Raw genomic sequence first — 14,894 nt, forward strand, 5'->3', positions numbered from 1 at the left:
AAAAACACGGTCAAAGTTTTTTTTTCTCATTACGCACTGTGTGCTGCAGGATTTTTTTTATACTGCACACACTGACCACATAGATTCATTCTTTCATATGTAGGCCTACCAGCTTTCTCTCACTAGATTTGAAGGTGGTAGAATTTATGAGTACTAGTACGGCCGAAACCCTGAAAGGATTAAAGCACTTCCGAGACATTATTTATCAGTACCCTGTTCGTGTCTTGACAGACCACGCTCCATTGATACCTTTATTCCAGAACAAACAACCTACTGGAAGGTTAGCCAGATGGACCTTGACTATCCAAGAGTTCAATCCTACCTTTGAACACTTACCTAGCAAGTCAAATGTAGTCACAGATGCTTTATCACGACATGCTAGTATAGTTACTGCAGACCCTCCATTTACTGCCAAGGCTGTAAAGAATGCTCAATGAACAGATCCCATGTGGTCTGGTGTGATTCGATTCCTGCTCCAGGAAGATCTTATTCTGACTGTGAAGCCACCAGCACCCATCAGTGACTTTGTCATGAACCAAGAATTACTGTATCGAACAGCCGAGTTGGGTACTCCTAGCAGAAGGGTATACCAGTTAGTAATTCCACAGTCACTAGTGAATGTAGCCTTACAGCTAGTTCACGATGTACCAGGTGTTGCGCACCCTGGTATGGATCGTTCAGTAAAGCAAGCCAGATTGAAATACTTTTGGCCTCGTATGGCAACTGATGTTTCTGAGTATGTTAAGAAATGTAGTGTCTGCTTGCAACATAAAGGTAATGCTAATGGTCCTAATCCAATCCAAGTGTATCCATCTACTAGCGAACCGTGGGAAAGAGTTGCGCTAGATCTGTTAACTAATTTCCAATGTTCCCTCCAGGGCAACAAACATCTGTGTGTTATGGTAGACCATTTCACCAGATATTGTGAGTTAGTTCCTATTGCAGATAAGACTGCCGAGACAGTAGCTAAAACGTTTAAAGAATCCATTATCTGCAGGCATACGACCCCTAAATCCCTAGTAACAGATAATGGAGGTGAATTCTGTAATGAGATTCTTGAAAACTTGTGTACCTTGTACAAGATCTCTAAATCCACCATTGTTCCTCATCATCCTGCCAGCAATGAGTTAGCAGAATGAACCAATAAGAAAGTACATACTTGATGTCTTAAGAGCCACTATCAATCCCAACAGTGAAACTTGGGATGAAGTTATACCTGATGTGCAGTGTGCTATAAATTCTGCTTACAATGTTTCGATAGGTGACACTCCACATTATGCATTGTACAGTGTAGATAAACGTTTGCCTTATGAGTTGCTATATTCTAACCCGAAACCAAATTACAACCCTGATGATTTCATAGCAACTCGTACCAGCTTAGCTCAAAGCTAAGCTAACACTCGAGCAAAGCCGTCCAAAATCAAAATAGGTTCGAGAGTTATGCTGACTAACTTTAACAAAACATCTGCAATGCCTAAGCTTGATCAAAAGTTTGTTGGTCCTTATTGAGTAGTTGAATATATCAATGGCAATAAGTATAAGGTTAGAGTAATTAGTACTGGTCAGTATAAAGAATCACATTTAGATTATATGAAGTTAGTATGTGATGATAATGATGTTCTAACCCAGACTAATGTGACTGACAATCCTCCTGACTCTATTCTCTACCTCTAATCTCAGTCAGATGATCAGCCTGAATGTCGTTATTCCCTACGTACACGACACATATTGAGAAATCCTCAAGTATCATTTGTAACTACGAATTCAGAGCCACCTCAAATACGGCATGAGTTAGCCAGTGCAACAGAGTTTGATCCTCCCAGAGAAGACACCCATTCTGCATATGTAAATTTCACCCTAGCAGAGTTGGGGTTAAATGTAAATAACCTGTATAAATGAATAATAACAGTATCAGCTTATCAATATTCAAGAATTGTTTTGTGTGTTCATGTTCTCTCCGAATTCTGAGATTTAACAGTCTAGATTTGAGTGCACCAAGTCTGCCTTTCTGTTAAACACTTCTTTCTTTGTATATATTTCTTCCTTGGAATCCATAGATCACATGAATGCAGATCGAACGATCAAATTTTTTTATCACTTCTATGGTGTAATCCTAATGTTGAGTCTCATTTGATGAGTTGTGCTATATCATACATTGTAATGCATTACAGTTTCATTACAGTCAGTTTCATTACAGTAAATTACATTTGCTTCCATTCCAATATTCTCCTTATGTATGTTACAATGTTCAATTGTTGTGTACTTTGCCATTGTATAGAATCAGCCCAAGCCAAACGCCTGCCGTCTCTAGTTTGTATTAGCTGTATGTCGGGACGACATACGTTAGCATCGCCGAGCTCTCGGTAGTATCAGTTCCCAGTAGTACCAGTAACCAGTTACCAGTAGTATGACTCACTACGAACCGTCTGCGTGAATCACTGACTGTTATTCATGTTGCTGCTGACCATAGCATATTTTTGAATGCCGCTCACCCCTAGGACCCAATTTGTGAGGCAGTCTTAGAGTGAGTTAGCAGAGAGGCAGGCCAGGCATGGTGCTCCCCATATTTACCCTCCAATATACGCACTAGAACATCCAACGTGAGTGTTATTACCCAATCCACGTAATCGAAACCCCCCACATGACAGTATTACAATTTAGCACAATTTACAATAATGAAATTGAAACAATTTTAAGTTTAAAATAATGCTTAAATAATTGAGCAATCGTAAATTATTTACGAGTTTTTTGAGTTACTGGTAGGTGATAATGTATAGTGTTTGTCTGATTAATTTGGGGTGATGAGGTGATTTCTAAGTAGAGCCTTAAATTGATTTGCAGGCAGGGGCCCTTTTGTATTTTCAGGCGGTGAATTGCAGATCTTTAGGCCCTTTATGCGCATAGCATTTTTGCATAGGGAGAGATGGACACGAGGGCTATCAAAGAGTGTTGTGTGCCTTGTGTTATGCTCATGTGTTCTGTTGTAATTATCAAGGAGGAGTTGAGAGGAGGGTTTATGTTGGAGTATAATGTTCTGTGTATGTAGTAGGCACAATAATATGTGTGGATGTGTTGTATATTAAGCAAGTTCAGGCTCTTAAAAAGTGGTGGAGTGTGTTGCCTAGTGCAGGAGTTGGTAATCAGTCGCACAGCAGCTTTTTGTTGGGTTATTAAAGGTTTAAGGTGATTTGCTGTGGTTGAACCCCATACATAAATACCATAGATGAGGTAAGGGTAGATGTGAGAGAGGTAAAGAGCAAGAAGTGCTGTTTGGGGTACATAGTATCATATCCTAGAAAGGATAACACAGAAGGCAGGCTAGTAGTGAAATAGCCAGGACTTGGATTGAGCACTAGAGTTGGCCTTAAATAGGCCTTAAATTGGACAAAATCACTCATGCATAAAGTGCTCTTTGACCTCCGACTTCCTGTTTGTGTAATTCTGTAAGTACATAATACATCAAATTTCACATTTTTAGTGTCAACACAAAGGGCTTTCAATTTAGGGGGTGCCAGTAGTGAAAGGATTAGGTTTCACTGCATCACCATCAAAACTCTTCATATCTTCATCCAGGAACTGTATATACATATACAGGAGGGCCCTACTTATACAGCAGATTAGGTTCCAGGCTATCACTGTAAAGTGAAAATCACTGTAAGTGAAGCATAGCCTCTTTTCACTTTCAGATGCATATTAACCCTTTCACTGTCGGTCCCGTAATATTATGGCTTGCAAGCCAGTATCGGTAGGCCTACATGTGAGAGAATGGGTCTGTGTGTTCAGTGTGCGCAGTATAAAAAAAATCGTGGAGGTCACAGCACATTGTGGGAGTGCCAATTCAGTACACTGTGTTCACCATGCCTAACGGTAAGGAATACCTCACTCCCCAGCAAATTGGGACTCTAGGCTTCCCAAGCGATAGTTCTAACACAGATGGAACTGTCGGTGAAGATGAATTTCATGGTTTTGAGAAGTTTGTGACCGAAAGCAATGCCCAGGATGCCAGAAATAGTGCTGAAAACCCAGGTGACCATGAACCTTCCACCTCTTGTGTTGAGCCGTCTTGTTCATGTTCAGTTCTACCACAACGAAAGAGGAAACTCATATTTTCCCATGTCTCAAAGAATAAGTAAATTTATTCAGGTATGCACAAATAGTTACATAGATTATCATACATAGTAGCATATGTGTAGAGAACCTAGGAAGAGAGCATGGTTGGTGGGGAAGATGGTATGGTAATGTTACAGTTGGGATGGCTAATATATGTACATGCTGAAGCAGGTGGTGGTATAATGCGTCACATAGCACCAGTAGCACCCCAGGCTGGTAGCCATGCTGCTGACTCAGTACATCCACAACAAAGGCCACCTTCAACCACCCACACACCACAACAACCTGCACAACCACAACCACAACAATGCACCCACAAAAATGCAGAGACACTCATTTTATGTGTGATGAGTGTAAAACAGCACTGTGCATAATACCATGTTTCAAAGAGTCCCACAAGCTGCAGCACTTCTAGGAATGTGTCCAGTGACTATATGTGTGTACAGTGGTACCCAGATTTTCGAACAGCTCCCAACTCAAACAATTATGTAAGTGCATTTTTGTAAGTGTATTTTTGGGGGTCTGAAATGCACTAATCTAATTTACATTATTCCTTATGGGAACAAATTCATTTGGTAACAGCACTCGAACAGCCTTCTGGAACGAATTTAGGCTGATATTCGGGGTTCCACTGTATATATATATTACAGGTCTCCCTCCACATTCGCGAGGGTTAGGGGGATCAAAAACCTCGCTAATGTTGAAAAATCACGAATGTTTGGTGCACAAATATATTGTAAGGAAATATAATACACCTACCATACAACCACTTGACTTACGACCATATTTTTATGCCAAATTTCTGAGAAATAAACAACTGTTTGTATTGTACACAGTGTTTATCCTAAACCTTATGGTATAAAATACAGTACTAACAGTATAAAAAGTTAAGTAAAAAATGAAATACCAAAAGAAAACAATAAAATAAAATCATTACAAAAGTGTGATGTTGATATTCGGTAGTAAGGTTTGACTTACGTCTATTTTGACTTACGACCAATTGGTCGGAACCAAGCTTGGTCATAAGTTGGATGGTACCTGTAATAGCATTTACTTAGCCAAACAATACTGCTTCCTTAACCTACTGAACCATGAACAATCATAAAACACGTGAAAACATCGTAAAATATTGCACTAGTGCCAGCCCTTTGGTAAAGAAGGTGAGAAAGACTAGAATTCAAGAAAGAGCTCATAGCAGAGTACGAAAGTGGAGGAGAAAGAGAGAGGGGAGAATGTGCCTTCTTCAGTGGTTCAGTGATTCTGTGATATATACAATACTAAAGCAGCACAAGTCGATAAAGGCTATAGCGCCAGCCAGTGATAAAGTGTAGCATTAACAGTGTAGCAAGTAAGTTAAGCGATTAATCGATAGAAAAAGAACAGCACAAACCTAACTCCTTCAATATTGTTGGAGTTATATAGGCTGACGGACAACATCGCTGCCTCTACCGCCTCTGCTGCTGCTTCAGTGGCCCTTATACACCCAACAACAACAACACTTGTGACATACTTAATAACATATTTTATTCATTCATGTCATGTTTCTTTGTTATTAATATTGTTTATTATGTCATATTAGATGAACTGTGATAGATAAATAAGCCGTAGAGTTGATATTAGTGTCATATTGAATGACTATCTTGTCCTATCTCCAAACAAACTCTGCCACCACCACAATTCATATGCATTGACATATGTATTGACATATTTTAAATGTGATTGGGTGGCTGGGCATTCACGAATGATCGAAGCCCGCGAAAGTGGAACTCGTCAATGTGGAGGGAGATCTGTATGGAACAATAATAATAAACAACTTTTTTAATTGTTGGTCTGTGTAAACAAGTTTTGTAAACAATATAATGATGATAATATTTGTGCAGTTATTGTTTTGCATACAATGAGTGGATATATATACAATATGCATTATATTGGTCTCAAAGGCCACAAAAGTTACTTGAAAAAATAAAATATTAGAAAAGAAAAAATAGAGTAAAAGTAAAAATAATATTGCTGAGTGAGCGACAGTCGCTGATGTTGGCGGTGGCGGTTCACTTTCTGTCAACTTCTCGCCTCTTTATCTTGGTAACTACTGATCGCAATTTTTTTTTTCGTTTATAACACTCGGAAAATTATTCTTAAGATTTTCGTAAGAAATTTGTTTTTTTTCATCTCTGAGAGTAAGTTTGTGAATATGGCTCTCGACAGTGAAAGGGTTAAAGCCTGTTAACATGTTTACACTATCATATATTAAATGAGAAATAGAGCTGGGCCTAAAAAATGCATGTAGTACAGTACACACATCACTGACATCAAAATATTTTCGTCCTTAGCTTAGAGTGGTGAATATATATATTGAAGAAAGTCTGAATGAATGAAGAATGGGTATATAATTGAAAACCACGGTATTAGCAAAATAATGTAAGTTGAAGTGCTGTAAAGTGGGGCCCTTCTGTACTGTAGTAAGATGGCTTCATGATGTTCTTGTGCATTTGTGAGTACAGTGGACCCTCTGTTTTCGTTGATCTCTGTTATCGCTGATTTCAGTTTTGGCCAACTTTTTTCGTAGATTTTTTGGTTTCGTTTTCGTCGATTACCTCTGTTTTCGTTGATTGTACAGAACCTGTCCAGTGCCCAGCACGCAGACACAGCCGCCTCCCAAACGCATTCTCAGCCAGTGTAGCGTTGTTTTTCAGTGAGTGAACATATCTTGCCAGGTCATACAAAACATTTCATAATAATCCATTGTTTTTGCCACTTGTTTATTGTGTGTGACTGCGAAATAACCCACCATGGGCCCAAAGAAAGGTTCTAGTGCCAGCCCTATGGTAAACAATGTGAGAAACACGATATAATTCAAGAAAAAGTTTGTAGAAAAATATGAAAGTGGAGTTGGTAGAATGTGGTAGTGGTTGTGATGCTGGTAGAGGGTGCCTTCTCCAGTGATTCAGCGATTCTAATTCCTCCAGTGTTGTTGGAGTTATATAGGGCTACAGAAGACACCGCCGCCTCAGCTGCAGCTTTCAACATTATGTACGGCTTACGCTCATAGTGGCCCTTATACACCCAACAGCAACAACACAACACCTGTTGTTACAAACATAATGACTTATTTTATTCATTCTAGAGTATATGTCATGATTCTATGTTGTTAACCCTTTGACTGTCACAAGCCCTTTCTGAAACTGTCATTCTATGTTGCAAAATTTTTGGAAAAGAAAAAATTATTTTTTCTTATGAAATGATACCAAAAGTACGAAATTTGGTTGAAAACTCGTGGAATTACGCTCCCGCGAAGTTAGCGGTCTCGGCGGCATATACGTATCGGCGATTTTGCCGACTTTGAGCCCTGTTTTTGGCCAATTCCGTTGTTCCAGTTGACCAAAGTCATAGCTATTTCTTTAGAACTCCATTTTTTTCTCTCAGTTGAGTACAAGAAACTGCCCATTTACCGATTTGAACTACCCAATAAAGTGGTCAGAAATTGGCAATTTGGCCAATTTCACGCAAATTAAAAAAAAAATGCCAATTTCAAAATAGGGTCCAGAATAAACAATGTAGACATTCTTGGCACTAAAATAACATATCCTCTGTTCTTTAGTCACGTCTCTAGGCCCCTCTTATATTACTATTGCTTTCTATTTTGATTTTTTATTCATACAAAAAATACAAAATTTACTGTTATGCAGACTACTGCATTACTGTAAAAATGGTATAAATAATATCAACGGTATAAATAATAATGTAAAAATGGCATAAATAATTCAAGGTCATCGTGAAACTAATTAAAATCATCTCTAGTTCTGTAATATGTTTTCCATTCTATCAAATGAGACCAAGAAAACAGGAATACAACCTTAAGTACTATAGGAAAATGCACCTCAAAGTCGGTGTTTTAATCCAAAAACACGGTCGGAGTTTTTTCTCATTATGCACTGCGTGCTGCAGGATTTTTTTTATACGGTGCACACTGACCACAGAGACCCATTCTCTCACATGTAGGCCTACCAGCTTTCTCCTTGATTTGAAGCCGCTAGAATTATTGATTATATATATGTCCAAAACACTGGCTCGTAAGACATATATATACGGCCGAAACAGCCAAAGGATTAACTTGATTATTTTTTTGTTGCAGGTTATGCCTGGCACTTCTGCAGGAGGAGGAGGAGGAGGAGGAGGAGGAGGAGGAGGACCTTCTGCTATAAGTGTTGTTGTCACAACTGTTAAAACTCCTACCTCCATAACTGCTTCGGAATCCACCGCCAGTTGTGATACTGCTAGACGGCGGGTCTCTCCGATCAAACTAGTGGGTGTAGGGGGTCTAGAACGTCAGAATTATTGCTGTGGTCATTGGTTTCCTTCATCAAAGAGCTACCACCGTCATCTAGCTGAAAAAGCCCTCGTAGATCTTACTCACGAAATGAGACTAATAGAGTTGGGGATGTTGAGGTGTTCACATTGCTCAATTTGGGTACATGTAGACAGCATGAATGGTCACTTAAGAAAGAGTCATGGCATTATTAAAGTCAATAAAACTTCCTCCAAATTTATAAATAGTGGAGTAAATGAAATTTCTGGAATAAATAGGGACACACTAAAATCAGGAACCAATTTTGTGATAAAAGTTAGTGGAAAGTCTGCTGTCAAGTCTTCAAATGGAGACATTTCCTGTTCTAATGCAAGCAGTATTGCAAATTCCAGTACAGTGAGGTTGGTTACAACATCTAGTGGTAGCCTGTACCACAAAGTACACCAACTTCAACACTCTGGTGCCAGTGGTATGAGTAATGTTATAGTGCAGAAATCTCTTCAAAGCCAATTACCAATGATCACCAGGGGACCACGAATTGTTATGAAACCATTGGAAAGAAGAAATGTTATACCTGTAAGCAGTTCAAGCAAGGTGCTTACTCTTCCTGAGTGTTCCCAAACAATACCACCACCAACACCACCACCAGCAACAACAACAACAACAACAACAGCAGCAAGAAATGTAAATGGCATAACTACTGTGCAGATTAGTGGAGGAAGTATAGTACCTTCTAGTAGCACAAGCAACAATAAACTGCAAACCAGTATTGTTAAACCACAAGAAAACATATTAAATGTCAATGGACAGAGCTTCAAGCTAATAAAAAAGATAGCTACTGTTAAGTCAAAAATTAAAACATCTGATTCTCAGCCTGCAGTTACCAGACCAACCAATGAGTTACCAGTAAGTACGAAAGCCAGAGATAAGGGGAAGACTTCATCAATTGGAGAAACGCTAGCACTAAAATCTTCACAGGTCCGAAAAAGTCGCAAACAGGTGCTGAAGCCCAGTGTATCTGATGTGACCTATACTTCAGAAGCTTCATCTCTGTCTATTAATGGGAAGATGAAGAAACGAGGAAAAAAGAATTCAGATGAACCGGAATTATTAAATGCTGAAAAATCTCGTAGTGAAAGTTCTATAAATCACAGAGGATGCCGAAGAAGAGTAAAAGAAACAGTCGATTCAGAAAATTATACTCCTAAGATAACCAGACAGACCTCAAAAGGTCTTAAAGGAGGGTGGAAGAAAAGAAAGAGGGGACCAGGTCGACCTCGAAAAGTACATCTAGATGAAACCCCTGACCTTTCTGAGTTAGAGTCTCTTTTTGATGATGGTAATAAGGAAGACTTAGAAAATGAACCTATTTTAATGACCAAGGAGGAAGATAATGTCCCTACTGTTGAGCTTGATCTTTTTACTCTTCCCTCTCTCAATGAACAGGTGTCTGTATTACTAACTGAACCACAGAACCCCAATTTTAAGGTATATGCGAGTATGGATGCCATCTTTGTTGGGGATTCTGCGCTAGGAGATGTTACAAACCAAATAGGTTATGTAACGGATGCTAACAATGTTGTTTACGTTAATCCAGGTCACTTTCTCTTTCCCAATGTTGAAGACCTGGAAAACTTTATACCAAGCCCAATATTGACAATGAAAGGTAACAAGGTTGGTTTTACCCCTGTAAGACAGATATGGAAACTTAATTCAAGCAAAGTTAGTACTCCAGTTGTTTTAAGAGACAATAAATTCTTAAGTTCAAGCACCTCTAAAGAATCTTCTAGTTGTGATGTTAACAATGAGAAGGTGAATATAGAAGGCAAAGAATCTCAAGTTCCTGTTGCTAATGTTTCTGTGAAACAAATGGGGAATGAGAAGTTGCTGAAGAACAATGCTGAGGTTAGTCACACAGAAAATATATTACATGTAAAGCCAACCAGAGAAGCAAGTCAAGATGTTGGAAATACAAAGTCTAACAACCTGAAGGATACAAGTGTGGATGAAACTCTGTTCCCTGGTGGTGAAGAGAGTGCAGCAAAGACTACGAAATCTGCAAACAGTCGTAAGCGAAGCAGCTCAAGAAGACAGAGTAACAATCAGAGTGATGATAAAGAGGAGGATAAAGATATATTGAATGCCAATGAAAGAATTCTTGTAAAATCATCTATGGATGGTATTAGTGTATCAGAGCCTGAAAATATTGAAAGCATTTCTACAGGTAGCAACATGAGAATGCAAAGTATCAAGCAATTAAATGATGAGGAAGACAATACACTGAATGCTGATGAAATAATTTCTACAAAATCATCAAAAGATGACACCAGGGAAGAAAGTGCAATAGAGGCTGCAGTATCTGCAAGCACTTATGAAGGAAGTAGCATAACAAAGCAGAATAACAATCAGATGAGTGATGAGAAAGAAGATATATTGAATGCCAAGGAAAGAATTCCTGTAATATCATCGAAAGATGATGTTTCTTTAACGTGTAGAAGTTTGGATGGATCAGATAAAGATACTGTAGACATTCATCAGACAGAAATGCAGAGTAATTTGATTGTTAATCAAGAAGTACAATTAGAGGATCAGAAGTCTCCAGTAGAGTTACGGGAGACATCAGTCCTTGAATCAGACACAAGAATTTTGAAGTCACCCACAATATCAGACATAGAGCAGCTAACTACCAAGAAGGAAGAGGTGGACGTTCCAGATTTGGCAACTTCAAGTAAGTTAATTTTGGGATCCAGTTTAGAATCAGAGCAGAGTACATGCTCACTTGCCCCCGATCCAGGAACTGCATTAATTGATGCTCAAGAAGAAATGGCTGAGGATTCAGGATCACCTTCAAAATCAGATACTAAACCATTGAATTCACCGAGAAACAGTGTAAGCAGAGATGTTAGTGTAAGTGAAATGATAGATAATACAGCAGAAATAGCATTAGCCCAGCCACTTCAGCCTGAGACCAAAAAAGTCAGCTGTGTAAAGTATGGAAACTTATCTAGGAGGAGGAGGAGACGATCAAGAACAAAATCTGCAGACATTGTAAGTCGGTTCACATATGCTAATCAGAATGATGTTGAAACTGGTGGTAATGAAGGTCATGTTATATATCAGCCAAGAAGAAAAACTAGACAGCTAAGTGAGAGTTCAGCTGTTTTGAAAGAAACCAGGCCTAAAGAAGGGGAGAAAGTTAAAATTTCTGATTTAACATTCAGGTTAACAGTGGAGGATTTACCTCGAAGACTGAACCCTTGGAGTGAAAATGTAGGCAAAGTAGAAAGTGACAGTTGTGTTGAGCAGATGCCTTATCCATTAACACCCAGTAATGTAAAAACATTACCTTCCAGCACAGAGTTCAAAAAAATTCAAAGCAGTTCACTTGAAAAGGTGAGTAAGTGTTCACTAAAAAGAATAGATAACAGAGAAGCTCCTGTTAGTAATCATAATGAATCTGATAACAAGACTCCAGTGAGAATAAGCAGACAGAGAAGAAGAAGCAGTAAACTACTTGAATCTTTAGGCATTGAGCCACTGAAAACTGAACACAACACTGCAATAATAGAAGGAATACCAGCCGTTGATGACGTTAACAACACAAGTGTTAAAGAAAGATTATCTGATGTAAGCAATGTTGAGGAAACAAGAACGGTGAGAGAGAGGAGACCAAGTTCCAAATTATTAGATTCTGTGGCAGTGACTAGCAGAAGTGCAAAGAGAAATTGCTCCCCTAACTCTACTGAAAAAATGCCATGTGCAGGCCTTGTTGATCAGCCATCACTCTCTAGAGAAAAACCTGTTGGTAATGATACTGAAAATGATTGCATATCTCAGACTGACACATTATTATATGCAGCCGAAAAGAAAAGATCTTTATGTACAGAGAACAAGACAGCCAAAATTTCCATCACTGAACAGGTGTCACCAGTGCCTCCTGTAAGAGAAAGCGACTTGTCTCCCTCTCGTGAATGGCATGGACGGGGAGCCAAGTTAAAGGCTCAGGTCCTCATTCAGGATCAACAAGCTGGAGTAACAGATTCACAGATAATCCCACCTAATACTGATACAGCGACTCATTCCAAAGATACACCTGTCGCACGTACTGGTAATGAGCCTCTCAGTCCCAGAATTGTAAGATCTGCAGACAATGAAGCTCAAGATGCTTGTTGCAGTCCACAGTCACAACATACAAATATTGCTAGTTCTCCCACCAGTTTGAAAGTCTCCAAGTCACCAAGTTCTCCCACCAGTTTGAAAGTCTCCAAGTCACCAAGTTCTCCCACCAGTTTGAAAGTCTCCAAGTCACCAAGTTCTCCCACCAGTTCTAAAGTCATCAAGTCACCCAGTTCTCCAACCAATCCTGAAGTCTCCAAGTCACCAAGTTCTCCCACCAGTTCCAAAGTCTCCAAGTCACCAAGTTCTCCCACCAGTTCGAAAGTCTCCAAGTCTCCAAGTTCTCCCACCAGTTCTAAAGTCATCAAGTCACCCAGTTCTCCAACCAATCCTGAAGTCTCCAAGTCACCAAGTTCTCCCATCAGTCCTGAAGTCTCCAAGTCACCAAGTTCTCCAACCAATCCTGAAGTCTCCAAGTCTCCAAGTTCTCCCACCAGTTCTAAAGTCATCAAGTCACCAAGTTCTCCAACCAATCCTGAAGTCTCCAAGTCACCAAGTTCTCCCACCAGTTCCAAAGTCATCAAGTCACCCAGTTCTCCAACCAATCATGAGGTCTCCAAGTCACCAAGTTCTCCCACCAGTCCTGAAATCTCCAAGTCACCGAGTTCTCCCTCCAGTCCTGAAATCTCCAAGTCACCAAGTTCTCCCATCAGTCCTGAAGTCACCAAATCACCAAGTTCTTCAAGTCTCAAAGCCTCCATATCACCAAGTTCTGCTACAAGTCCTAAAGCCTCCAAGTCACCAAGTTCTCTTACAAGTCCCAAAGCCTCCAAGTCACCAAGTTCTCTTACAAATCCCAAAGCCTCCAAGTCACCAAGTTCTCCTACAAGTCCCAAAGCCTCCAAGTCACCAAAATCTTTACAAGACAGAGAATGGCAGGCTAGAGGAGCTAAACTCAAAGCTCAAATAATGATAAGTGATCAGCAAAGCAGTATAGGGGAATACGAAGAAAATATTACCTCAGAGGCTCCTTGCAGTTTTGCATCACCCCCCACCAAAAAAATCAAGTTAGATAAGTCGCCAGGAGCTAATAGAGATATTCGTTCCTTCTTTACTGTTCAGAAATCTCCAGTAAGTAATAGCGATGAAAATAAATGTCCATTAAGCAGTCCCGTTCACTCGAGTACGTCAACAACTGCTGTCAACATCAAAAAGAAAACAAAGAGTTCAAATATTAAAAATGACATAAGATCATTTTTCTCTCATCTTGCAAGTGCAAAGAGAAAGTCATCTTCACCACATAAACCATGCACCAAGGTTTTGAAAACAGAGGAACCCTCTGCATCTAAATCGCATAAAAAGTCTCCACCAAAGAAACAAGATGTTCATGCTGTCCATCTCCTGCGCAAAGAATATGAACTTTTGGAAAGTAGAGTGCAGCAGTTGGCTGTCTCTTCTCTTCCAGTTACTTCATGCAACTTTGAAGGCTTTGACAGATGTTCCCGGCAGTCGGGTCTCCGAGCCAAGTCTCTGATGAGACTAGTGTCTTTGTTGAGCATGAAAAGATGGTATCACTTGGGGAGGTTTCCTTTACCAGTAGATCATCTTTGTGAATGGGATGATGAATGGTTAAGTTACCTGATCTTTGATTCCAAATAATAGATAGCATTCAGAAACCAGTTACAGATAGCTCTGCAGGAGATTCTGGTTCTTGTTTCATTTTCTTTTGTTCCTATATATATATGTAAATAAGTATATTTAGTGGATGCTAAATTTGTAGAGTTTAATTTGGAATGTATCTTTGTAATAAATAAAGTAATTGAATTTCACTTCATGACATTACAGTATCCTGAAGGGGAATATATTGAACATTTGTCTGTTTTCATAGTTTCATACTATGACCAAGGAAAATATTTTCGTGAATCAGGTATTATTCTCTAAACTGTGACTTGAAATCGTACAAGACATAATTTTAGGTATTTTTCTTCATAAGCAGTATCGGAGACTGTGTATATTAGTTATGACACATTATACAAGAGTAGGGACCGGTCTGCCAGACATGCAACAAAGTTCACCAAACCTTCAATTTGCCTTTGTGAAATGGTAAAGCCTGCTTATGGGAAGATGATAGCGGTGGAAAAGTCAAGGTTGGTTTAGTGTTATGCCTTTTCTGCACTACCTATGTCATAAGTGGGACTTTTCATTAAAATAAGACATACAATGGGTCATTTAATTTTTAATCAAGTTGAAATGCTGTGTGGTGCTTCACAAACCCAAAGATGTTGATTCATTCATATTTCTTTCTCTATTTCTCTCTCCCCTCTCTCTTTCCTCCCTCTCTCTTTTCTTTACCCCTCCCCTC

General features: G+C 39.3%; 1 protein-coding gene across 6 annotated transcripts in view; it reads left to right on the forward strand.

Moving 5' to 3' along the window:
- Nucleotides 1-14,361, forward strand: part of LOC128695949 (streptococcal hemagglutinin-like) — a 77,394-nt gene extending 63,033 nt beyond the window's left edge. For 5 of the 6 annotated variants that reach the window (XM_070093115.1, XM_070093117.1, XM_070093116.1 and 2 more), the window contains one exon: nt 8,243-14,361. In XM_070093115.1, the coding sequence (XP_069949216.1) occupies nt 8,243-14,191 (5,949 nt within the window). In that variant the 3' untranslated portion in view covers nt 14,192-14,361. The other variant, XR_011393053.1, reaches the window with a different exon arrangement.
- Nucleotides 14,362-14,894: the final 533 nt, after the last annotated feature.

The sequence above is a fragment of the Cherax quadricarinatus genome, chromosome 41 (genome assembly GCF_038502225.1).
Source record: "Cherax quadricarinatus isolate ZL_2023a chromosome 41, ASM3850222v1, whole genome shotgun sequence".
Classification (NCBI taxonomy): Eukaryota; Metazoa; Arthropoda; class Malacostraca; order Decapoda; family Parastacidae; genus Cherax; species Cherax quadricarinatus.